Source organism: Gopherus flavomarginatus, chromosome 4 (assembly GCF_025201925.1).
Source record: "Gopherus flavomarginatus isolate rGopFla2 chromosome 4, rGopFla2.mat.asm, whole genome shotgun sequence".
Lineage (NCBI taxonomy): Eukaryota > Metazoa > Chordata > Testudines > Testudinidae > Gopherus > Gopherus flavomarginatus.
Window position 1 is genome coordinate 38,322,023 of NC_066620.1, and position 26,110 is coordinate 38,348,132.

Consider the following 26,110-nt stretch of genomic DNA (forward strand, 5'->3'; position numbering starts at 1 on the left):
CGATGATGACTTACATAAAGTTGACTTAACTTTGTGGTGTAGACATGGCCTTAATATACAATTCTGTTCCTAATGAGGTTTGTGATAACTTCAACAGGAGAAGCACTGGGACTTTAATGTAATTTGAATTTAATAAACCAAATATTTACTGCCCTCAGCATAGCTTATGAATCTGACTCTATTCTCATTCTGTTCTTCAGAGGGTGTAAGCAGATGCAGGGCCAAAAACAATTCTCAAATGTGGACTGAAAAGCTCAGAAGGGCAGCTGGAAACAAAAAATATCAATTAACAGCATTGTTAACAGAAGTTTAAGAGAGTTGTGAAAGTGTATATTCATGTTAATTTTATGAATCAACTTAAAAATAAGCATAGAACAAGTATTAAAAATTCTCAGAAACTGTTAAGGGAATGCTGATTGTTTACCAGCTCAAGAACATGAAATGAACAGCAAGATGCAGATGTGTAATGGCAGCATGCACACCAGTAAAAAGCTAGGAATAAGCTTGCAGACAACACAGGTTGTGAGTCATTTATCCATTGTTCAGTAATTGAAAATATACCATACTGAAGCTGTGTCCTGGCAATAATACCAGTTAAAAAGATGAGCCATTTATCAGAGGGTCGATTAAATGAATTCTACTGTAGCTCAAAAAGATGATTAGAAGTATAGTAAGAATACAAGGATTTTAAACACATAACTACAGTCAAAATATTAATAATGTTATTTTCTGATAATATACTGTGGCACAGTATGCACTTTGGATTAAATTCTGCCTAACGTATCCAGTATTGAACATTATTTAACTGTACTGTAGCCTGGGGGCGTGGCCTCTCCCCAAGACTAGCAGGGAGGAACCTCTGCCCATCCCCTGGTGGGCAGAGCCAGGACACCCACACTGGCCTCATTGGAAGCAGAGGGGCAGGACAGGAAATATAAAAGGTGGGCCCTGCAGCACAGGTGGGCTGGAGCCACCAGAGGGGACAGACACCTCCTACCCACTGCTGGAGCTGGAACCCAAAGAGGACCCTGCAGTGCTGAGAACTTGCCAGAGCTAGCAGAGCTGCCAGCTGACTAGGGTGCTGAGGAGCTTCTGGGACTGCCACCGAGCATGCTGGGAAGATGGAGGATACCGAGGCACAGAGCAAAGAGGTCATAGGAAGTAGCCCAGGGACACTAGACTATAGTCTGGTTGTGTGGCCAGAAGACTGGTCGGCATCTTTCGGCCAGATCCCCGCTCACCAAGTGGCAGAACCATCCACCACTGTTAGGACCCTGGGCTGGGACCTTGTGGAGTAGGGTGGGCTTGGGTCCCTCTACAGCCTTGCAGCGGGCAGCAACCCCACCTTAGGCCAAGAGGACCTGTGTTTGTCTTTCATCTGCCAGTAGGGTGACCAGATGTCCTGATTTTATAGAGACAGTCCCGATATCTGAGGATTTTTCTTCTTTAGGCACCTATTACCCCCCATCGCCCATCCCGATTTTTCACACTTGCTATCTGGTCAACCTGTCTGCCAGAGCCAGGTTGTCAGACTGTCTGTTTCATGTCCCGCCCTGCCTGAGGGCCTGAGCCCACAGACTGGTTGTTGCCCCACCCTGCCTGAGGGCCAAAGCCCAGAGACTGATTGGTGCTCCACTCTGCCTGAGGCCTGAGCCCTGGACCACTTGCTGCTTGGCCCTACCTAGAGACTGCTAATTCCCTAATAACCTTTGCCTTGCTAAGGACCTGAGAGCCAGGAGGTGTGGCCTCCTTCCAAGACTGATGGGGAAGGCTAGCCACCCACTCTTACATGTACCCAGAAGATTTTACATTTCTAAATCATATCTCATTTTATTTACAGTTCATAGTCTTCTCTAAATTTAAAGGTGAAACATCTAGTGGTCTGTTTCCATCAACAGTTCCCAAAACTGGGTGAGTAAATGAGAGGTTCCTAGTTTTCTTCTTTCCTTCTCATATAAATATGGCTACTCCAAAGGCAGAATGCAGCCTTTGCATAATTTCCTTTCAAAGCATGTGAAAATCAGGGCATATATTGCACAAAGGGTGGCAAAAGAGAGATTTTACTTGAAATATGTTACGTATACAATTTCACAGCTTTTCCTACCTCAAATTACTAGTACCTTCTCAAAAAAGTAGAGTCTTGCAGTCCTACAAAAATCTATTTAAACTAAATTCTCTATCAATGATTTGCTCTCTTTGACATGTGTTTTGGCAAATAGCTAAGAGCTTGCCAAGGAAAGGTCACTGATCTTTGCCTGAAAAGCTTGGCCAGTGTTATATGGTAAGGGCCTATTACAAACATACAATGCTTTCCAGATGTTCCATCAACTAACTGGATATCGTCCAAGGGAGGGCTGTAAATCTACAAAGAGATGCTTGTTACTAAAGCATTCACCATATAAAAATCAAAATATCTATAAACACCCTATGGAGTGCCTCTTTGCTGGGAAGGGGCTTGTAAGCACAAAAGGTCATACTGGACAGCCTCATCTTATACCATATACTAAAGATGTGGCCCTTAGTACTGAAGATTTCTCCTCCTAACTAAAGGAGTTTGTCAGTTACCAAAGCCAACCTATCTAGCGTTGACAGTGCTGACTGAAAAACGAACAGACAAAAGCGATATAGGAGTATGCATGACTATTTCTTAGCTCCACCTTTGATCCTCCTCCCTCTTCAGCTATTTATGCCTGTGTTAAAATGCCTGCTCTTCAATCACAGAGTCAGTTTTTCCTGCAATGATTATCTACACACTAACCAACACCCAGTTACACTGGAGAACAAACAAGTCTCATAGGGCCAAATGTAACCCAGAATGCTGCTCTGAAGAGAACATAAGTGTGTTACTGTAGTTTAGAGCCTGAACTTCTAAATATTCTTCTTAGTACTTCAGATCAAAGGAAAGAGTCGTCTCACAGATTATGATGGAACTTTGTACAACGTTTCCATCTTAGAACAAGTGACTGTCCAGCAGTCTAAATATTGCAGGGAATTACTCTTTGGTCAACATTAAAACTGATATTCAAAAGGAAAAACAGTTCCCTAGTCAAACTAGGGAGATGAGTGATGGGGTTTGGATGGTGCAGGTTTCTTACACAGCTGTGCAGATGGTCATAACATAGGTCAAGGCTTGAAAGCACAGAGGAGAAAAAGCAAGACTGAAGAACTTTCATTTTTGAGATAAGTGTCCCCAACTAAAAGCAGCAAAGAATCCTGTGGCATCTTATAGACTAACAGACGTTTTGGAGCATGAACTTTCGTGGGTGAATACCCACTTCGTCAGATGCATGTAGTGGAAATTTCCAGAGGCAGGTATATATATGCAAGCAAGCTAGAGATAACGAGGTTAGTTCAATCAGGGAGGATGAGGCCCTGTTCTAGCAGTTGAGGTGTGAAAGCCAAGGGAGGAGAAACTGGTTTTGTAGTTGGCAAGCCATTCACAGTCTTTGTTTAATCCTGAGCTGATGGCGTCAAATTTGCAGATGAACTGAAGCTCAGCAGTTTCTCTTTGAAGTCTGGTCCTGAAGTTTTTTTGCTGCAGGGTGGCCACCTTAAGGTCTGCTACAGTGTGGCCAGGGAGGTTGAAGTGTGCTCCTACAGGTTTTTGTATATTGCCATTCCTATTAGGCAATGGCAATATACAAAAACCTGTAGGAGCACACTTCAACCTCCCTGGCCACACTGTAGCAGACCTTAAGGTGGCCACCCTGCAGCAAAAAAACTTCAGGACCAGACTTCAAAGAGAAACTGCTGAGCTTCAGTTCATCTGCAAATTTGACGCCATCAGCTCAGGATTAAACAGAGACTGTGAATGGCTTGCCAACCAGAAAACCAGTTTCTCCTCCCTTGGCTTTCACACCTCAACTGCTAGAACAGGGCCTCATCCTCCTTGATTGAACTAACCTTGCCAACTACAAAACCAGTTTCTCCTCCCTTGGTTTTCACACCTCAACTGCTAGAACAGGGCCTCATCCTCCCTGATTGAACAAACCTCGTTATCTCTAGCTTGCTTGCATATATATACCTGCGCCTGGAAATTTCCACTACATGCATCTGACAAAGTGGGTATTCACCCACGAAAGCTCATGCTCCAAAACGTCTGTTAGTCTATAAGGTGCCACAGGATTCTTTGTTTCTTTTACAGATCCAGACTAACACAGCTACCCCTCTGATACCTGTCCCCAACTACACACTTAAAATATTTTGCTGTAATCAAAATAAGACCTGAGAGTAAATGCATATTTGAAATTGATTTAGATTAATCTCCTGGGAGGAGAACACTTATTGTGCAGTAGAAAGATAAGCACTTAAATCTGATTTCAAACATTTGTGGAAGTAGAGAAAGAATTGACAGGGATTTGAAGGGGATTTCAAATCCACACAGTTTCCTTATGTGAGCAAGAGTCAGGCTAGCTGTAACCCTAATAACACAAGATTTGTAGAAGCAAGGATTGTGTGAGGTGAGTGGGAAAGAGAAAAAAAAAGGGTAGGAGGGTGCCAAAACCCAGGAAACCGCTAGAGATAACAACATATCTGCCTTGCTGCACCCAACTTGAGTGTGAGACCTCTGTTTTTCTCTGACACATCTATTTTTTATAACTTCAGATCTGCTTTAGCTTGGAGAGACACTAGTTTTCTGATTCTGATGAAAGGAGCAAGGGAAATGAATACTCTGCCCATTTTGCTCAGCTTGGCTCCAAAGGGGAAAATCTCTTCTCACACTTGATAAACTGTGAAATGGCTCCTGAAAACAACAATTCTACTTACATTTGAAATTTGTGAGCCAACTAATGATTGCTGTTATCCTGCAAAAACAAGGGACTGGCAGCACAGGAGCCTAAAGAAAGAAAACTGAAAACAATTCCATCCTACCTTCAAATCAGTTTAATTACAAACAAAAGTGTCAGGGCTATACCCTGACCTGAGGCTGAGTTCTGATCATGGCAACTGAGGGGACGTGGGGGTGAAAGGTGTGTCTAAGTATGGAGCCATTCTTCTGGCTGGATATTGACCTACATCTGGAGAGGGACTTGGAGTGCGGGGGCTAGAGCTCTTCATGGGATTATTTTTTAATCCTGCTCCCGTCCCATCCTGCAATACCCACTCTCACTCCCACTGATACCAGAGACCTCTGTGTTCTTGGGGAACCAGGGTGTAGTATCCAGTCTCCATCCTCTGCTTAAACCAAAACTCATCAGAGGAAAAACCTTGCAGAGGGCAGTGAAGGCTGTTGGGAGACACACCTAGACCCCTCCTGACAAGGGTGACAAGATTAAGACATCTCCATTAGCATACAGAATGGAGAGCAGAGACAACTCCCCTAGCCTCATCTGCATGAAAGATGGGACAGGAACACATCTCAATTTACATACAGAATGGAGAACAGAGAAACACACTGAATTCTGGGACCAGAAAAAGCAGGGAAGCACTGCATCACGGGGAATCTCTGCTCCAGATGGGAATGAACCTATGTCTGCACACACCCAGCTCAGCAATTATCAGACCAATTATAGTAACGAATCCTTAATTGATATCCAAATAGTGAAGCAGCATAGTTGCATTGTGAGCTCCCTGGAAGAAAACACCACCCATAGCCAAGAGTGATCAGCTCCTATTGTCTGGTCTAAAGAAAACCCTTGAGTCATCATCTTACCTATAAACAAATTTAGTGTTCTCCCTTGAACAACTGTATTTTCTCTACAAAAATCCCTACTCACCCTCTAGTCAGGGTTCTGATGCTTAGATCCAAACTAGGCATCAGTTCCACTGGAACTCCATCTTCTCCCAGCTGATCGTGCTGGGGGCTCTGCCTGTCTTCAGCCCTCAAGACCATGAGCTACCAGCATCACCTGGGTACCCCGACCAGTTCAAGCCTCATGGGGTGGGTGAAACCCCCCCCCCCGTCTCTCTCTGTTTTCCTTTCTACCTTAGGTAGTAACCATTAATAATGTATGTTATGTTGGTCTAGTCCTCCTTGTGTAGTTATCACTAGTATTCAATAAATAACTTTTATGGTTAAGTTGGTTGCTTCTCTCTCTCTTGATGAACTTTTCTCTTCTGTGTTTTTAGCTTCCCCCATTCACTCTACAGCAACGCTTCTTTTCCCTAAGCTAAAGATCCCTGCAGCGCCCAAAATACTGTGGGGTTTGCTCATCAAGTAGGTTACTGCCAGTACAATTGTGTTGTGAGAGTGGGGATAGGGACATCCTGAATCTGGGACACATAAGGGTGACAGCTTGAAAGTGCTGCTTGACCCAGTCCATGGAGCCCAGGGACACATAAGGAAAGTCAGCTTGAAAGTGCTGCTTTATCCAGCTCACTGTGAGTCCGGAGACATATAAGGGGTCAGCTTGACAGTGCTGATTGACCCGGCCTGCTCGTACTTGCTCTGTTAATGTACGTGTGGGTGGGTGTGTGCTCATCCGGTTCTGGGGCTGGAGAAACCCAGCCCTGGGGAACCTAGGTCCTGCAGGATAGCTCTATTGGGAGAGGACTTGCAGCAGGGAGAAGTAGAGCTCCATATGAAAACACAAGTGAAACAAGCAGTACATTGATAGAATTACAGAATCCCCTTCTCCATAAGAGTAACCCGAATAAATGAGCATATCCCAAAGTAATGAGCAAATCTGGTAACACCACACACTCCCATATTGTTTCTTGCATTTTTATCTTGCTCCCACCTGCAAAAACCTTGGATACCACAAGAGAGACAGATTGTCTCATACTACTAAAAAAAAAAGTTGGTTAATTGTGATTAACCCGACTATATATGCTGTCTGTCCTACATGGGAGGCTAGGATAAATATTGATTGTGGCTAGGCTCCTCACAAAGCGCCAGAGCTACAGGCTTGTGATCTCCTAATCCCCCTGCTAATTGGCTTTGACTGCAGTGACTTAGTGATGCGGAGTGGCCTCCCTCCGAGCCTGAACGGGGAAGGATGACAGCCAACACACTACACTACAATGTACAGGAAGATTAGGATTCCACACACTAGATGTCACAGGCAGATGACCCAAGACACCTTGGGTTATGAAAGAAAAGAGTCAGGGGGACTATGCAGTGAAACTATTAATGGATTTTGTGGTTCTTCCAGTTCATGTGTTCACTATAAGAATTGGACGGTTTGTTGTATATTACTAGTGTTACAGAATCAGCCTTGTACTTGAGCTACAAGTGGCAGAATCTCCCTAATGGGTTCTTCATCACAGGGAGAACTAGTAAAATGAAGGAAGCTGTACCTAGAGAGGGAGTAAAAAATTTCTATTCTAAAATCCCACTCTACTGATTGGAGCCAAACAGCTGCTGTTAGCCACAATGAAACACCTGCAGCTGAGGAGAGATCGGCCTGAGACAGGTCTTCATCTAAAGGAAAGATGCCACTGACAAGACGGGTTGCGGGGGATGGTGTTAAAGTTCTATCTTGGTGGGAGAGCTATACAGATGGAATAAAGCATGGTTTATTTCTTTGTCTGTAATTTATAGTTGTTGAGAAATTGAGAAATCCTGCTAGTAAAAGTAGAGCTGGTCTATGAATTATCGTGACAGCTTTTTCCCTCCGCACCCCAGCCCTCCACACTAACCCTCTGTCTAGTTGCAAGATATCTAATCAGTAACCATGTTCTGGACATTCAGACTTAGTGCCAGCATTCTTTTGCAGCCCACCTCCATTCTCTAATCACAGTAGCAAGCATCTGGCTATGAAGCACAATGTAATGCCAGCCTGAAGAATTTCAAGGGAACAGATATGTTAATACAAACCACCACTGATTTGGAGAGACAGTCGCAGATCACAAGATTTTGATAAGTCTCCTCATTTAGGCACAATTCTGAACACTACGGGTACGTCTACACTACAAAATTAGGTCGATTTAATAGAAGTCGAATTTTTAGAAATCAATTTGATACAGTCGATTGTGTGTGTCCCCACTAAGCACATTAAGTCGGCGGTGTGCATCCACAGTACCGAGACTAGCCTCAACTTTCAGAGCATTGCACTGTGGTAGCTATCCCACAGTTCCCACAGTCTCCGCTGCCCAATGGAATTCTGGGTTGAGCTCCCAATGCCTGATGCGGCAAAAACATTGTCGCGGGTAGTTCTGGGTACATGTCGTCAGGCCCTCCTCCCTCCCTCTGTGAAACAACAGCAAAAAATCATTTCTCGCCTTTTTTCCTGGGTGACCCATGCAGACGACATACCATGGCAAGCACAGAGCCTGCTCAGCTCACTGTCACCGTATGTCTCCTGGGTGCTGCTGGCAGACGCGGTACTGCAGTGCTACACAGCAGCATCCCCTTGTCTTGCCTTGTGGATGGCAGACGGTACAATACGATTGCTAGCTGTCATCATCGTCCCGTGGGTGCTCCTGGCTGACCTTCGTTAGGTTGGTCGGGGTAGCCTGGCAGACATGGGTGCTTCTGGCCGGCCTTGGTGAGGTCGGTCGGGAGCGCCTGGACAAAAATGGGAATGATTCCAGGTCATTCTCTTCTTCAAGATTCATCTAATGGAGATTCAGTCCTGCCTGGAATATTATGTGAGCTGGAGGCTTCTGCCTCAGGCTGCTCTCCCAGTCGGCAGCACTGTGCAGTCACACCTACCCCAGCCTACCCCTTGCTCCCATGGCTCATGAAGCCTGGAAAGTAGTAAGGAGTAGTTCAACTATAGGCTAAGCAAGTGTAGAATGGTGGTAGAATGTGCATTTGGACATTTAAACGCTTGCTGGCACAGTTTACTGTCTCATTTACACCTCAGCGAAACCAATATGCCCATCGTTATTACTGCTTGCTGTGTGTCCTACAATATCTGTGAGAGTAAAGGGGAGACGTTTATGGAGAGGTGGGAGGTTGAGGCAAATTGCCTGGCTACTGATTACATGCAGCCACACACCAGGGCGGTTAGAAGAGCACAGCAGGGCGCACTGTGCATCAGAGAAGCTTTGAAAACCAGTTCATGACTGGCCAGGCTACAGTGTGAAAGTTCTGTTTGTTTCTCCTTGATGAAAACCCGTCCCCTTGGTTTACTCTACTTCCCCGTAAACCAACCGCCCTCCTCTCCCCCGTTTGATCTCTGCTTGCAGAGGCAATAAAGTCATTGCTGTTTCAAATTCACGCATTCTTTATTAATTCTTTACTCAAATGGGGGGATAACTGCCAAGGTAGCCCAGGAGGGGTAGGAGAGGAGGGAAGCATAGGGGTGGGGTAGTTGTAGGGGCATCCCCTAGAATGGCATACAGCTCATCATAGAAGTGGCATGTCTGGGGCTCTGACCCGGAGCGGCCGTTTGCCTGTCTGGTTCTTTGGTAGATTTCATGGGGCACTGCTGTTATAACCTCTGTTCTTCATGCCCTTTGAGATTTTTTCAAATGGTCTGGCATTTCATCTTTTGGAACTGAGTTCAGATAGCATGGATTTGTCTCCCCATACAGCGATCAGATGCAGTACCTCCCGTTCAGTCCATGCTGGAGCTCTTTTGCGATTCTGGGACTCCATGGTCACCTGTGCTGATGAGCTCTGCATGGTCACCTGTGCTGATCAGCTCACCACACTGGCCAAACAGGAAATGAAATTCAAAAGTTCGCGGAGCTTTTCCTGTGTACCTGGCCAGTGCATCTGAGTTGAGAGTGCTATCCGGCGCAGTCACAGTGGAGCCATCTGGGACAGCTCCCGGAGGCCAATACCGTCGAATTGCGTCTACACTACCCCAAATTCGACCCAGCAGGATCGATTTCAGCGCTAATCTCCTCGCTGGGGAGGAGTACAGAAATTAATTTTAAGAGCCCTTTAAGTCGACAAAAATGGCTTTGTCGTGTGGACGGGTGCAGGGTTAAATCAATCTAACGCTCCTAAATTTGGCCTAAACTCGTAGTGTAGACCAGAGCTAAGGGATGAGTTCCTATGCAGGACGCTCCAGCGCAGACTCCCTAAATAACACCCCAAATGATGTGTACAAACAGCCATTGAAAGTGAGTAGGGCACAGATATAGCATCTTTGCCACTCCCTGTAGAGGGTATCTTCTTCTGCCCTGATGTGAGGCAGGGGCAACTCCAGAAACTTTTCCCATCGTACACACCCTCAATCTCTGTAGAGCCATGCCTGCTGCAGCTGCTGGCCCCAGTTACTGGCCCACTGAGTCCATGCTAATTTCAGCCCCCAAATTCCAGCACAGCCCACCAGGTACGGCATCACTCCCCATCCCTGAGAGGGGACATGGGCTGCAAGAAACAGGACAATGCTAGGCAGGATCCCGGGGAGGAGCTCTGCTGCAGCGGGCAGCCCCCTGGCAATAACAAGAAGGAGCAGTGCTGGCCACCCCACTGACCACACAAGTTTGGTCTCAACAGCCCTCCATCTTGATGGCGAGGCCAAAACTGAGTGAGTGGCATTGCAGCCCAGAGCACGGGGGTCACATCACCACTCAGGTTTGGCCTCACTTTCCCTCTGTCTTGACAGGACAAGGGAAGGCCCAACACGGCCAAAAGTGAATCAGTGGCATTTCAGACTGGTGCTCAGGGGTCATAGCACTGTTCAGGTTAGGCTCTGAGATCCCTGTGCACCAGTGACATTGGCCAGTTGCCTGGATATGTACCCAAGCAGGCTTTATTTTGTGGATGCCACTGAACTTACAGAGCAGGAATAAGCTCTGAGAGTATCTGGCATATTGGATTTGCAAGCATGAAATGTGACTGGTGTCACAACAAGTGCTCTTTTGCTCTTCCCGTCCTTGGTTTGCATTTTTATAGACTGCTGGGCTGGAGCTTCCAATACAGAGTGAGATCAAGTGGTCAGGTAATAAACCTTCATTTGTAGAAATGCTGCCATGACCTCCCATTACAGGTAGCCATAGCAGGTTTTATTGTTATTCATCACATTTCAGCCTGTGAAAACGAAGTTTGAAAAACAGCCGAATTTGAACACTGAAATTAAATGGCTTTCATGACTACATGGTTTGTGTTCTTGAACCATACCAGCTTTCGCTGATACTCACCACTTACAATGTGAGATGTGATATTTTATTGGAATTTAAACTGCCTACTCTGAAATGAAATCTTAATCTTGTGTGTGATTGTGTGAAAAGGCAATTACCTAATATGAACTCAGGCATCCGATGATGATAATTAATCATCACAACTTACTGTGCATAATGCAAAGAAAGGGGGTTGTGGATAGTTCTTATTTAGAATGCTATTATAAGCCATTCATAATGATACAGTCAGAAAAATAACTGCGTGTCCCCTCAAGTCTGTTCTCGGAATCATTCTATAGTCTGGCCCACATGCCAAAATGGTGGTGTAAAAGTCACATAGTGGTGCAAGCCACCATAGGTATCTGTACATTGGTGTAATTTACATGGCAAGGAGGTGGAAGAGGAAAGCTGTAGCAAATAAAAAGCAAAAACTACTTAAAAATAGGTCAGTCTTCCCTTTAAAGCCATATAAAGTCTACTTTGATGAACAGGGATTTAACCATTGTTTGGCCAAAGTGCGTCTCTTATCCCATTCTATGACCATTTGTTATGATAGTTTATAAACTGACTCACCCACCTTGTCTCACTGTGTTATCATGAATTCTTGGATGAAAGTTTTAAACTTTCATTGCAGCTCTGAAATTGGTTCAAGAGAGTCAGGGAGACGACACTGGAGCTCTTATATCTCATTTCTGATGTTAAAAAACTCAGCCACAAGTTTTATAAGCACAAGAGGTAGATCAAAAACCCCACTGTAATAGCTCAATGAAATAATCAATGGATGTCATAGACTCATAGAGTCATAGAACTGGAAGGGACCTTAAGAGGTCATCTAGTCCAGGCTCCTGCACTCATGGCAGCAGTAAGTATTATCTAGAACATCCCTGACAGGTGTTTGTCTAACCTGCTCTTAAAAATTTCCAATGATGGAGATTCCACAGCCTTCCTAGGCAATTTATTCCAGTGCTTAGCCACCCTGATAGGTGTACTTCACTCGAGAAATAAACTCTACACAGCAGTCAAACCAGGTTAATATGGAAAATCAGTATGACTTTGGACAACAGCCAGCCTCAAGGAAATAAAAGAATAAGGTACCTTATCTCAAAAGATTCTTCCCTTCAACAGAATAGAAAGAATGAATGGAAATACCCTTCTCTGTTTGCCACTGACCCCATTAATGATGAACATTAGCAGGAGTTAAAGGTTGTAGCACAAGCTATTCTGGCTGAAAGTCATCTATAGTGCATGCACATACACAACAGTTAACATGAACATTCTTCTTGTAAGACATTGGCATGATATATACCAAGAAGCCATGCTAGAACTAGGTGCAGTACAACAAAAAAATATGGGAAGAGTATTAGGAAAATTCTTCCTGCTGACTTCTTGCTGGTGACTCCTTACAAACATAGGTCTGTTGTAAGTCTTTTCTTTCAATGAGTTTATTTTTCATATTTATTCCTTTACTGGATATTCAATTAATAAAGGAGACACTAATGTGCCATGCAGCATTAAAATAAAGCATCCTGGAGCAGTAACAATGACAACACATTTTGAACTCGAATGTCTATTAGTTGTTTACAGAACACTTTTGCTGTACTTGTTTTTTGTCCAGACATCTTTCATGCTAAGCTACAATAGTACTGCAGCTTCTGACTTGACACTTCAATATGTACAAATATTTCTCTGCTTTAGGAAGTTTCCACTACCATCATTGTATTAATTCTTCAGACTCTCAGGGATTTCAGTCTCTTCAGCCGGAGATGAAACTACTATAAGAGGGATGCCCAACCAGTTGGAAAACTGTACTCAGAATAATTATCAGTGGCTCATGGTCAAGATGAAAGGGCATATTGATTGGGGTTCCACAGGGATCGCTCCTGGGTCTGGTTTAATATCTTCATAAATGATTTGGAGAATGCCATAGAGAGTACCCTTCCAAAGTTTGTGGATGATACCAAGTTAGGAGGGGTTGCAAGAGCATTGGGGAACAGGATCAGAATTCAGAATGATCTGAACAAACTGGAGAAATGATCTTAAATAAATAGGATGAAATTCAATAAGGTCAGATACAAAATACGACACTTAGGAAGAAATAATCTATTGCACAAATACCAACTAGGAAATGACTGCCTACAAAGGAGTACTGCAGAAAAAGGATCTGGCGGTTATTAGTAGATCACAATCTAATTATAAGTCAGCCATGTAATACTGTTAAAAGCAAACAGCACTCTGGGATACATTAGCGGGAGTGTTGTACACAAGAAGTAATTCTTCTAGTCTATTCAACATTTATAAGGTCTCAGTTGGGGTTCTTAGGGAAAGATGTGGACAAGTTGGAGAAAATCCATAAGAGAGCAACAAAATTATTAAAGTTCTGGAAAACACGAACAATGAGGAAATATTGAAAAAATTAGGTCTAGTTAGGCTGGAGAACAGAAAACTGAAGGGGGACATGATAACAGGTTTTCAAGTACACAAAAGGTTGTTACAAAGAGCAGGATGATTAAATGTTCTCTTATCTACTGAGGACAGGACAAGAAGTGATGGGCTTAAATTGCAGCAAGGGCAGTTTAGGTTGGACATTAGGAAAAACTTCTTAACTGTCAGAATAGTTAAGCACTGGAACAAATTGCCTAGGGAGGTTGTGGAATCTCCATCATTGGAGTTGGAGATTTTTAAGAGCAAGTTGAACAAATATGTGTCAGGGATGGTCTAGATAATACTTAGTCCTGTCTCAGTGCAGGGGTCTGGACTAGATAACCTACTGAGGTCCCTTCCAGTCCTACATTTCTATGATTTTGACTTTGAACATGTCAAGTTCCCTTGATTTCATGGAAAAATGGAGAACCAATACAAGGTGAGCACATGAGAGGGCAGATTTTGGGCCTCTGAATGTAATGAACTGTCTGGTAAGTCCTTTTGTTACCTGGTTTGAAGTTTCTCTCCAAGGGAATGAAATTAATTCCAAGCCTGTAAGGCCCACTCCCTAATCACATGAGCAGTCTCATTGAAGTTGGTGAGTAAAAGCTATTCCCACAAGTTAAGAGTTGCAGGATTCATGCCTGTACCTTTATCTATGACACGATATGAACTATTACATAATTCATCCTTCTGCCTTACAGAGTACTTTTCTCTCTTTCAGGTACTTCACTTTATTGCTCACAGCAGCCAATTAGTGCTTAGATCGGGGAGGGGGGGGAGAGGGGAAGGAGGGAGGAGTATCGTGCCACATAGAAGATGGCCATTTTTTATTTACCTGCAACGGGCCTTTCCCCTTAAATTTTAAAAGTGGTAAAGATGACTTCCAATAACAGCAAATGTTTTCCTAAAACCCTGTGTAATTCTTTGCAAATGTAGGGGTTAGTGTATTAGATCAGAACTGCTGCCAAGGCTCTCTTGTTCTACTTGGCAACACTTTCAAGACAAAGCTGTAACCTGAGAATATGCCTTACCACTCAAAAACATAATGAATTTGCAATTAGAACAGAGGCCCTTAATCTTGTGCATGTATCTTCTCTAAGATCCCTAGAACAAATGAGGTAAGAGAGAAGTAGAAAAGACATATGGGCAGAGGAAAATCCCTCGAAAGCACTTTTAATATCAAATACAAGCCACTTCAAAGCAAGTTCTTTGAAGGTTGTAAGGTTCACTCAACATAACCAGTCCCACTAATGCTTTTCTAACTCCACTGTGTCAGCACTCCAGTACAGCCCCTGTGTCAAATTCAGAGTGAGTGCAAGCAAGGTGCAACTCTGCTTACACCTGAACTGAAACAGGCCCTTGTTGTTCTGAGCTCCAAGATAAGACAATCTGAACTACAACTGGCATGCAAAAGTGTTTTAAATCTTTTTATTTGACTCCTATGCTTTATTAAAGTTTATATGGAAAAATCTAGATCAGGGAATCCTTTCTGGCACTGCCTTAATCTCCAAAGAGGGCTTTGTCATTTGCAGGCCAGTTGATAAAAGAGATTCAGCCTCTCTATTTCTTTTGTATGTTTTATACACTGAACCCGAGAAGGGCTTAATATACTTGGAACCCAATCTTGCAAAGACTTACGCGCACACACACTGTGAGTAGTCCTGTCCTATTGTCTTTAATGGGACTACTCATGGTGTGTTTAAGCACATGCATAAATCTTTGCAGTATCAGGGCCCAACACTATAAAATGTAATATCTTCACACACTGATACCTGTATTATAAATAGCCCACATGTATTTAGTAACTATGTGGAAAAAGACTTGATGTTCCATGCCATGAGCCAAAATGACATCTAAAAAAACTTTTAACCCTCCAAATTTGTGTATGCACTAAATACAGTATGGTACAAACACAACCACTTGCATATGCAAGTGGCATTTAGGTGCCCAGCTATGCATTTTGCAGACCTAAGTGGAGGACTGGTTTTGAAAGTACAATGTACCAATTTTGCTACTAAACAGACACAAGCCTTTGAAAATATGGACCTCTGTGCCACAATGTAGTGTCCACTCAGCATTTTATCCTAAACTCTTCAGTCCAGATTGCTCCCACTGCAATTTGCAACAATTCATTTCATCAAGGGCAGAGCTTGTTCTCTGCTTCTCCCGCTCCCCACACCCGCTCCAGTGCAGAATGGATATATGGTTCAGATGCCAAAAGCTGCAAGTCTCAGGAGCAGCACTGTTGACCTCAAATGTTCAGAACTTATGAGCAGGCCCTAGACAACATGATTATCTTAAAAATCATAAGATTGTAACAAATTATCTATAAATTTGGGAATTTTTGTATTTGCCTCCTGATTTCTGAGGCGTTAGGGCTCATAATTTCAAGCTTTTTTCTGCAACTATGAGGTCTAGATATTTTTTTTTAAATGAAAGCAAAGATTCTCAGACAACAACATGATTCCAGGAGATGGGGCTTTAAGGAAAAAAACACTGAATACCTCAAAACCTGCAGTAAAACTCTGAGATTAACTGGAGGTGAGTCCAAATGCCTTCTTCAACACTTCTCTGGTGGAGTGGCAATGACAGAACTCCCCTGCTCTAAAAGATGTGTCTCAATGCAGAGAGGGGGCATACAAAAGAGTCAATAAAACCTCTGGCTGTATTAACTTTTATGTAGATTCCCAGCTTGTCTCTGGAATAGGCAAAGGAATCCAAGTAGCAATGCCAGCGCACACAGTCCCTTGCCCCAGCACTTCTCCCAATGACAGCCTCATCCCTGACTCCTGATATGAAGTTTCTATCTATAGATGGACCTCTACAACGTCGAATGGCAACAGTGGAGAAGAGGCCAAAACTCCTTCTCATGGCCTCGGCTAGGGATCTGCCATGTTTTCAACTCCTCTATCCACAAAGGGGGAAGGAGTGTTTGAAGCCCGTAAATTCCTTGATTTTGTTGTGGGTGAGGCAGAGTGGTGTTATGGAAATTGCCAGGACCACAAGATTGACTGTTACCGGTACTGTGCCATACCAAAGCAAGAAGCATATGGGGGAAAAACAAGTTAATGATTGGAATTCACTTTGCAGGACAATTAGATTTTTGTGGGTCCAGACGGAACTAAAGATGATGTTTAGGAAAAGGAGTCTTGGTGGTGTAATGGGTTATAATGCACAAGCCTTTCATCTCCAGGGACTGGAGTTGAAAACCAAGGTTTCTGGTTACAAATAAGATCCAGTTTGCTAGTCTCATTCCTTTCAAAATACACCTCTACCTCGATATAACGCGACCTGATATAACATGAATTTGGATATAATGCGGTAAAGCAGTGCTTCGGGGGGGGAGGGGGACGGGTAAGGCTGCACACTCCAGCGGATCAAAGCAAGTTCGATATAACGTGGTTTCCCCTATAACGCGGTAAGATTTTTTGGCTCCCAAGGACAGCATTATATTGAGGTAGAGGTGTATATGACAGTATTCTACTGTAATAGCCCATAACATTGCCTGATCACTACTATGAGATGTGTTTTAGACCAGTACTGTAGGACAGTGTATAATCTGCCTATGGAAAAATCCACAACCTTTCTATAACTTTCTAGAATCACTTTATAGTAGGGCTGTCAATTAATTGTAGTTAATTTCACGCGATTAACTCAAAAAAATTAATGATGATTTAAAAAATTAACCATGATTAATCGCACTGTTAAAGAATAGAATACCAATTGAAATGTATTAAATATTTTTTATGTTTTTCTACATTTTCAAATATGTTGATTTTAATTACAACACAGAATACAAAGTGTAGAATGCTCACTTTATATTATTTTTATTACAAATATTTGCACTCTAAAAATGATAAACAAAAGAAACAGTATTTCTCAATTCACTTCACACAAGTACTGTAGTGCAACCTCTTTATCATGAAAGTGCAACTTACAAATGTAGGGTTTTTTTGTTATATAACTGCACTCAAAAACAAAACAATGTATAACTTTAGTGCCAACAAGTCCACTCAGTCCCACTTCTTGCTCAGCCAATTGCTAAGAGAAACAAATTTGTTTACATTTGCAGGAGATAATGCTGCCCACTTATTAATTGCCAGACAGATAATTCTGCCCACTTCTCAGATACGTCACTTGAAAGTGAGAACAGGCATTCGCATGGTCCTGTTGTAGCTGGCGTCGCAAGATATTTACGTGCCAGACGCACTAAAGAGTCATATGTGTATTTGCACTTCAGACATCTGTCCAGAGGACATCCTTTCATGCTGTTGACACGCGTTAAAAAAAATGCATTAATTAATTTTGTGACTGAACGCCTTGGGGGAAAAACTGTACGTTTCCTGCTCTATTTTACCCGCATTCTGCCATACATTTCACGTTACAGTAGTCTCGAATGATGACTCAGCACATTTTAAGAATACTTTCACTGCAGATTTGACAAAACACAAAGAAGGTACCAATGTGAGATTTCTAAAGATAGTTACAGCACTCAACCCAAGATTTAAGAATCTGAAGTGCCTTCCAAAATCTGAGAGGGATGAGGTGTGGAACATGCTTTCAGAAGTCTTAAAAGAGCAACTGTCTGATGCAGAAACTACAGAACCCAAGCCACCAAAAAAAGACTTTCAGCCTTCTGCTAGTGACATCTGACTCAGATGATGAAAATGAACATGCGCTGGTCTGCACTGCTTTGGATCATTATGAAGCAGAACCCGTCATCAGCATGTACGCATGTCCTCTGGAATAGCGATTGAAGCATGAAGGTACATATGAATTTTTAGCGCATCTAGCATGTAAATATCTTGCGATGCCAGCTACAACAGTGCAACACAAACAACTGATCTCACTTTCAGGTGACTTTATAAACAAGAAGCAGGCAGCAGCATCTTCTGCAAATGTAAACAAACTTGTTTGTTTGAGTGATTGGCTGAACAGGAAGTAGGACTGATTGGACTTGTAGCTCTACAGTTTTACATTATTTTATTTTTGAATGCAGGGTTTTTTGTACATAATTCTATATTTCTAAGTTCAACTTTCATGATAAAGAGATTGCACTACAGTACTTGTATTAGGTGAACTGAAAAATACTATTTCTTTTGTTTTTTACAGCGCAAATATTCGTAATAAAAATAAATATAAAGTGAGCACTGTGCACTTTGTATTCTGTGTTGTAATTGAAATCAATGTATTTGAAAATGTAGAAAACGTCCAAAAATATTTAAATAAATGGTATTCTATTATTGCTTAACAGCATGATTAATTGTGATTAATTTTTTTAATCTCTTGACAGCCTTATTTTAAAGTCTATACAAGAAATGTATATACTTATGTAATTCTGTAGGATCGTTTAAAGATAATAGAATTTCACAAAAAATGATAAACTTTGTAAAATTATTTTTGCTATAGAATTGTATTAGCTTCATCTCTATTATATTCTGTGCACCTCTCCAAAAGGATTTTCTTTTTCCCTAAAGGTTTAAAGAGCCTAGGGACATCCATTCATATAAAAAAGAAAACCAAAATCCAATGGCAATTCAGCACCACTGGGAGTGTGTGATAAAAGATTGAAATAGCGAGGTTGTTGCTAGTCAGAATTAAGATCTTATTGATGAACTGCAAATGGAAGCTTTGAAGAACATCTGCACACACCATGATGGACTGTTAGATCCTTACTTCTATGAGCTCTAAACTTGACACAGCAATTAAAAAGAAGAAAAAAATATGGCTATTTGTACTAACATGAAATTTGTTCCACATATTGCAGACACTGGCTAATCAATCTATGAGAGTAAAACAACAAAGCAGATTGTCTTACAACTTTTCGAGGCACGAGTGAGAATTGCTTAGGAGGCATGTGTTTGTTATTAAAGCATCATGTGTGCAGTTTATATGTAAGAATGAAGGGTGTGAAGAATGCCCTATGTGGCCACAGGCGTGTAAGAACAGCTGTAAACAATACATTTTTTTTAAAAATAAGACAAAAGCACAGTATGTGCTTCTGCAACTTCTAGCAATTACCCATGGACAGCAATTATTCCTTTTTGAACACCAAAATGACACATGCAAAACATTCTTCTGTTGATCTCTTAAGTGATCCAGGCAAAACAACTGTAGCTTACTCCTGTTTCGCATTTCTCCTCCTGCCAGGGCCCTCATGAACTTGCATTGAGTAATCTGACCCAACAGACACTGTTTAGATAGGCTGCATTACACGTAACTATTCAAAAGAACACAGCTTAAACTGACTCATGAAAAAAGACCCCATGCCACCAAATACACTTCAGCAGCTAAAATCTTGATAAAGAGCATGTTTGAGGCGATACACAGAAGAGCTTTGGGACTCTTAATTGTTTGGACTGTTGTAAATTAGTTTCATACCATATATGACCCGATCCTGCCCCCACTGAAGCCGCTGGCAGTATCCCTAGCAAAAACAGTTGCTGAGGAGTACCTTTAATTGCCATGGAATACTCATCTTCCTGATTTCTGGGGTTTTCCCCAAGCCAATATGCAAGTGCTGTATTACCAAATACAAACCACTACTCTTCTATTATGAAAATATTTTGCTTATGCACTTTGCTTGGAAAGGGAATACTTTAGTGGAGAAAATACTAATAATTTAGTATGATGAAACACGATGTGTATAACATCTATTTCTACAAATTTAACAGTGAGTGTCAGGTTTATAGCATATTTTTTCCCAAAACCAGACAAATAAGTACTTGGAAATAAATTCCAGGTATATTAAACAGCTCTAAGCTACTGCATCTTGGTTACTATCATATTTATTTTTTTATTGTTGTCTGTCTATAATTCCAGGACTAATATGGACTGCTATTCCTTAGAGGTACAACAACACATACTTCATTAAGATAACATTTTCTTTTTAACATGAGCTTGTGCAGATTAGGTAAGTAATACTGCAATACACTGTTTTCCCCAGCAACATTTGCATGATTTTTAAAAAGCACCATTCATGGGAGGAACAAGATAAAATATTGAAAGGTCTTACCTTCACCTGATGATCCTGAAAGATCTATGATGACATATACTCTTCCTTCTGGCTCCAAGTCAATCTGTAATTGAGAAGAGAATAAAACATTTAGACTGGTGTTCCCTTAAAGAGCTCCTGTGTGCACCATTAATAAAAAGTTTTCACTGATTCTTAAACCCGAAGGGAGAGGTCCGCAAATGGTGGGGCGCATAATGTTTGGGGAGGTCTGGTGTGGCCCAGGCCAGCCCCTACATGTGGCAGGGAGGGAGTGCCACCCAGGCCCGTCTCCAGCTACGGTCCTCGCTCCTGGCCCTGTGCTCCCAGCCCTGGCTTGGGGGTGGGGAGTGCACAGACAGGGGTAAGGGGGGGTGTGACCCTAAAAAGTTTGGCAATCCCTGCCCTAAGGCATGTCACTGTTCGCAGAGCAAGTATTATGCTCTCACTAAACCTGACCCCGCAAAGAGCTAAGCACCTGTATGAGCTGCTAAGCAACCTCAACTCCCACTGCAGTCAAGGGGCCTCCATACCCTGCAGGATCAGTCCTGCTTCATTTTATACATCCAGTAAGCTACTTTAGTACAGTAATAAGCTTTGCAGAGGTGAAAGTAAGCCGGTCCGGTCCGGTACGGCATACCAGCAAGAGCCAGTACGCCGTGCTGGACCGCATCGGCTTCCACAGTGGGGATTTAAGGGGCTCTGGGCTGCCCGCAGCTGTGGGCAGCCCCGAGCCCTTTAAATCTCGGCCTCAGCTCCGGCGGCCAGGCTGGGGCCTGGATTTAAAGGGCTCGGGGCTCCCTGCGGCTGCGGGCAGCCCAGAGCCCTTTAAATCCCAGCCACGGCTCCGGCAGCCGGGCTGGGGCCGGGATTTAAAGGGCTCGGGGCTCCCCACAGTGGCAGGAGCTCTGGTCCCTTTAAATTCCGGCCCCAGCCCCGCAAAGCTCGGGGTTCCCCGTGGCGGCCGGAGCCTCAAGCCCTTTAATTTGCCCCTGAGACCTGGGGCTCCCAGCTACCTCTTCAGCTGGGAGCCCCTGGTTGATTTAAAGGCCCTGGGGCTCCCAGCCACAGCCGGTGCCCCAGGGCCTTTAAATCTTGAGAGGCCCCACCTCTTCTGCTTGAGGCCACGCCTCTTCTGGATGAGACCAAGCCCCCCTCAGGACTCCAGCAATACTGGTAAGTCCTGAAAGTTACGTTCACCTCTGAAGCTTTGTCAAGTCTCTCACATGCATTTTAACTACTTCTCCCAAGGACTGAAAAATCATTTTAAAAGGAAGTGATATCAAATAACTCTTGGCTGTAACTTACACTAAGGCCAGATATGCAATGAGAAAAGTACACTTATAACCAATTCAGTTTCTGAACAGATACAGATGAATTCTGGTTTCAGAATACAGGGAATCAATGCACACAACTTCATTACCGTTAACATTTGTCTGGAAGTTTATTGTTACGTCAGACTGAACAATCAAAATGCTCCAATAATTAGGTACTGTATTCCATCAGGCTAGCTTGCCTTTATTATATTTACTGCCTTGCCTTCATTATATTCTGCCTTTATTATATTCAGCAGTAACGCAAGGAACCTACAGGCCTGTATCCTTTAAGACATTAGCTTCAGCCATTAGCATAAGGCTTGAGCCCATGAACTTTGGATAAATGACCTAACAGTCACCCCTGTTTTGGAGAACTGGAAATAGCGTGTGAGGGGGAATTTTGTCCATAACAGCCAACCACAGGAACATGAGCTAACATCTGCAGATATCTGACTACAAGAGTGCCATGGCAATGAATTGATGTGTATGATAATAAGTTGAGATAATTAATATAGGAGAAAGGGACCCTAACATAAGTAGGGTGAGGAAATACAAACAAGGAAGGGGGAGAGATCTCTACTGAATATGCATTAGACACAGTGGTGTCAGTGTAACATATTATAAAAGCTGTATCCCAGCCTGTGTGCGAGAGGAGAAAGAGATGTAGCCCTTGAGAGGTGTCAGGATGATGGCCACTGGTGATGATGAGGGAAGTAATGGCGATGAGGAAGACAATGGCCAACATTCCAGGTTGTTCTGCAAGGGATTGTGAGAATATATGGATGTTCAGTTGTACATTCTTTATCATCTCACTCTACCTAATTAGAGTGTTTGTGACTTTGCTAAGTGTATTAATAAATTATTATAAATATAGAAGGATTCTTACACTGTGAGTGTTGCAACTGTGCACATCGGGACTCTCAACTACACAGCAATTTTAATACTGGGTCTGATCTTGGGAAAGAACCTGTCAACTCTCAAAGTGATAACTGAGAATTCTTAAGTAACCATATAATTAATACATAATATATGACATCTTATGGCCCTGTCCTGTGAGATTCTGATTACCCTTTGCTCCCATGATGATGGATTTCAATGGGAACTGAGGGTGCTCAGCACCTTTCAAGATAGAGTTCTTAAAAGAAGATCTGATTGGGTCTAGATATTGGAAAGCGTAGGTTTAGATAGATACCACAATGACAAATGCAGTATAAATGCCTAGACAGATGAAATGTACAGTGCAATATATTATCATCAACTCTGAATTTTACTAATTATGTGTGATTATCTGACTCCCAGAACATTACACTGACGGCTTTTGTGATTTAAATCTCTTTAAAAGTTTCAGGAAAAGTTAAGGAAAGAGAAAAATGTCTCATTTAAGTATATGAACACACAGCATAACTACAGGTTTCAGAGCGGTAGCCGTGTTATTCTGTATCAGCAAAAAGAACGAGGAATACTTGTGGCACCTTAGAGACTAACAAGTTTATTTGGGCATAAGCTTTTGTGGTTCTCCCATTGAAATCTCAGTGGAATGCTGCAGTGTGTTTGGAACCAAAGCATCATGGGCTATATTTTACCTTCTTCCTACCTGACTGTGCAAGACTGCACCAACACCTACCTGCATGGCCATTGAGGACCTACTGGGATCACAGAGATGCATACACAGGACAACTCCCCACAAGCAAGTGGGAGAAGCGGAGTGAGAAGTAGGTGAAGATGGCACCTTTTCCACCTTGTACTGGCAAGGAATGGAGAGCAGGAGGAGGGGAATAAGTGTCATTGTGTAAGGGGCTGACACTTCTTACTACCTAATCCAGCAGAGGTTCAATGCCTTCCTGAGGTGACAACTATCCACTGCTCCAGATCTCAGGCATCAGTTCCCAATCTACATCTGCTGAAGTGGGAAAAGGGGGAGTGCTTAAGATCCATAAGTGCTTGGAACTTTGTTTTTCTAAAGTCATACATTTTGGCTACTAAAAACTGCATCTCAAGTCACTAATAATGCATTACATTAGAATCTTGCTAATTCACACTAATGACTAGAAGATAATGGTCTCCTAACCTTTGCAAATTAGCAAGGAAGTGAATACACACAACAAAGCTAGGATCACAAAATGTACTTTGTTCATTAATTTTGACAACTACAGTTTAGGTTGAATTATTTATAATATCTCACTCTCCTAGTTATAGGAAATTTCACTATATCACGCTGGGGTTGAATCTTTGCTCAGATGTGGGGAGAAAGAGACAGTTTGGTTGAGGATTAAGTGGTGTGCAGATTCGCAAAGTTCTATGATGTTGTAGAGGGCGTAGAGGGGAAAGTCACAACAATGGTTAAAACATAATTTTCTTCACATTTTGGGAGAAAATTTCTCATTCAGGCTAAGAAGTGGGATGAGTAGCTGGTAACGTTTTTGTTGTAAACTGAAAAACAAAGGAATCTCTGGCAGTGCAGAGGGAGTAGTGACTGCATCTAACTCCCCAGCTCAGGGGGATACATTGAAGGGCGATGAAGGAATACCAGGGGAAACAGGTGGGCAAGACGAGTGGCCCAGAGCACAGTGTGCTCTGATATCCCTAGCTGGAGGACAGTCCCTCGGGGACCATGCCGGATGGTGTAAGTTAGAGCAGCCTTAACAGGCTCCATCTGTTGCTAACCTTTTATCCTCACCTATAGGTCCTTCAAAACATGGGAACCTCTCGCTGCACTTCTGTTCTTGTCTCTTATTGGGTCACCCCTGCGTCCTTCACTCTGCCAATAACGCCAGCCTAATCCATCCAAAAGACTTTCACACAAATGTTTCTGCATAAAGGAGTACTTGTGGCACCTTAGAGACTAATACATTTATTTGAGCATAAGCTTTCGTGGGCTACAACCCACTTCATCGGATGCATGCAATGGAAAATACAGTAGGACGATATATATATACACAGAGAACATGAAACAATGGGTGTTACCATACACACTCTAATGAGAGTGATCAGTTAAGGTGAGCTATTATCAGCAGGAGAGAAAAAAACTTTTTGTAGTGGTAATCAAAATGGTCCATTTTCAGCAGTTGACAAGAAGTTGTGAAGAACAGTGTGTGGGGGGAGGGTTTGGGGGGGAATAAACATGGGGAAATAGTTTTACTTTGTGTAATGACCCATCCACTCCCAGTCTTTATTCAAGCCTAATTTCCTCTAATGCCCCTGCTCTACTTGCGCTACACTGATGACATCTTCATCATCTGGACCCATGGAAAAGAAGCCCTTGAGGAATTCCACCATGATTTCAACAATTTCCACCCTACCATCAACTTTCAGCCTGGACCAGTCCACGCAAGAGATCCAATTCCTGGACACTACAGTGCTAATAAGCAATGGTCACACAAACACCACCCTATACCGGAAACCTACTGACCGCTATACTTACCTATATGCCTCCAGCTTCCATCCAGACCACACCACACGATCCGTTGTCTACAGCCAAGCTACAATACAATCGCATTTGCTCCAACCCCTCAGACAGAGACAAACACCTACAAGATCTCTATCAAACGTTCTTACAACTACAATAACCACCTGCTGAAGTGAAGAAACAGATTGACAGAGCCAGAAGAGTACCCAGAAGTCACAGGACAGACCCAACAAAGAAAGTAACAGAACGCCACTAGCCGTCCCCTTCAGTCCCCAACTAAAACCTCTCCAGCGCATCATCAAGGATCTACAACCTATCCTGAAGCATGATCCAGCACTCTCACAGATCTTGGGAGATAGGCCAGTCCTTGCTTACACACAGCCCCGCAACCTGAAGCAAATACTCACGAGCAACCACAGACAACACAACAAAAACGCTAATCCAGGAACCTATCCTTGCAACAAAGCCTGTTGCCAACTCTGTCCACATATCTATTCAGGGGATACCATCATAAGACCTAATCACATCAGCCACACTAACAGAGGCTAGTTCACCTGCACATCTAACAATGTGATATATGCCATCATGTACCAGCAATGTTCCTCTGCCATGTACACTAACCAAACCAGACAATCTCTACATAAAAGAATAAATGGACACAAATCAGACTTCAAGAATTATAACATTCAAAAACCAGTCGGATAACACTTCAATCTCCCTGATCACTCGATTACAGACCTAAAAGTTGCAATATTACAACAAAAAAACTTCAAAAACAGACTCCAATGAGAGACTGCTGAATTGGAATGAATTTGCAAAGTGGACACCATTAAATTAGACTTGAATAAAGACTGGGAGTGGATGGGTCATTACACAAAGTGAAACTATTTCCCCATGTTTATTCCAGCTCCCCTCCCCGCCCCCGTTCCTCACAACTTCTTGTCAACTGCTGCAAATGGACCATTTTGATTACCACTACAAAAAAGTTTCTCTCTCTCCTGCTGGTTATAG

General features: G+C 42.8%; 1 protein-coding gene across 6 annotated transcripts in view; it reads right to left on the minus strand.

Moving 5' to 3' along the window:
• PRKCE (protein kinase C epsilon) overlaps positions 1 to 26,110 on the minus strand; it is a 498,124-nt gene that overhangs the window by 315,482 nt on the left and 156,532 nt on the right. For all 6 annotated transcript variants that reach the window (XM_050951833.1, XM_050951832.1, XM_050951835.1 and 3 more), the window contains exon 2: positions 20,402 to 20,465. In XM_050951833.1, coding sequence (XP_050807790.1) covers positions 20,402 to 20,465 — 64 coding nt within the window. The remainder of the gene's footprint in view (positions 1 to 20,401; positions 20,466 to 26,110) is intronic.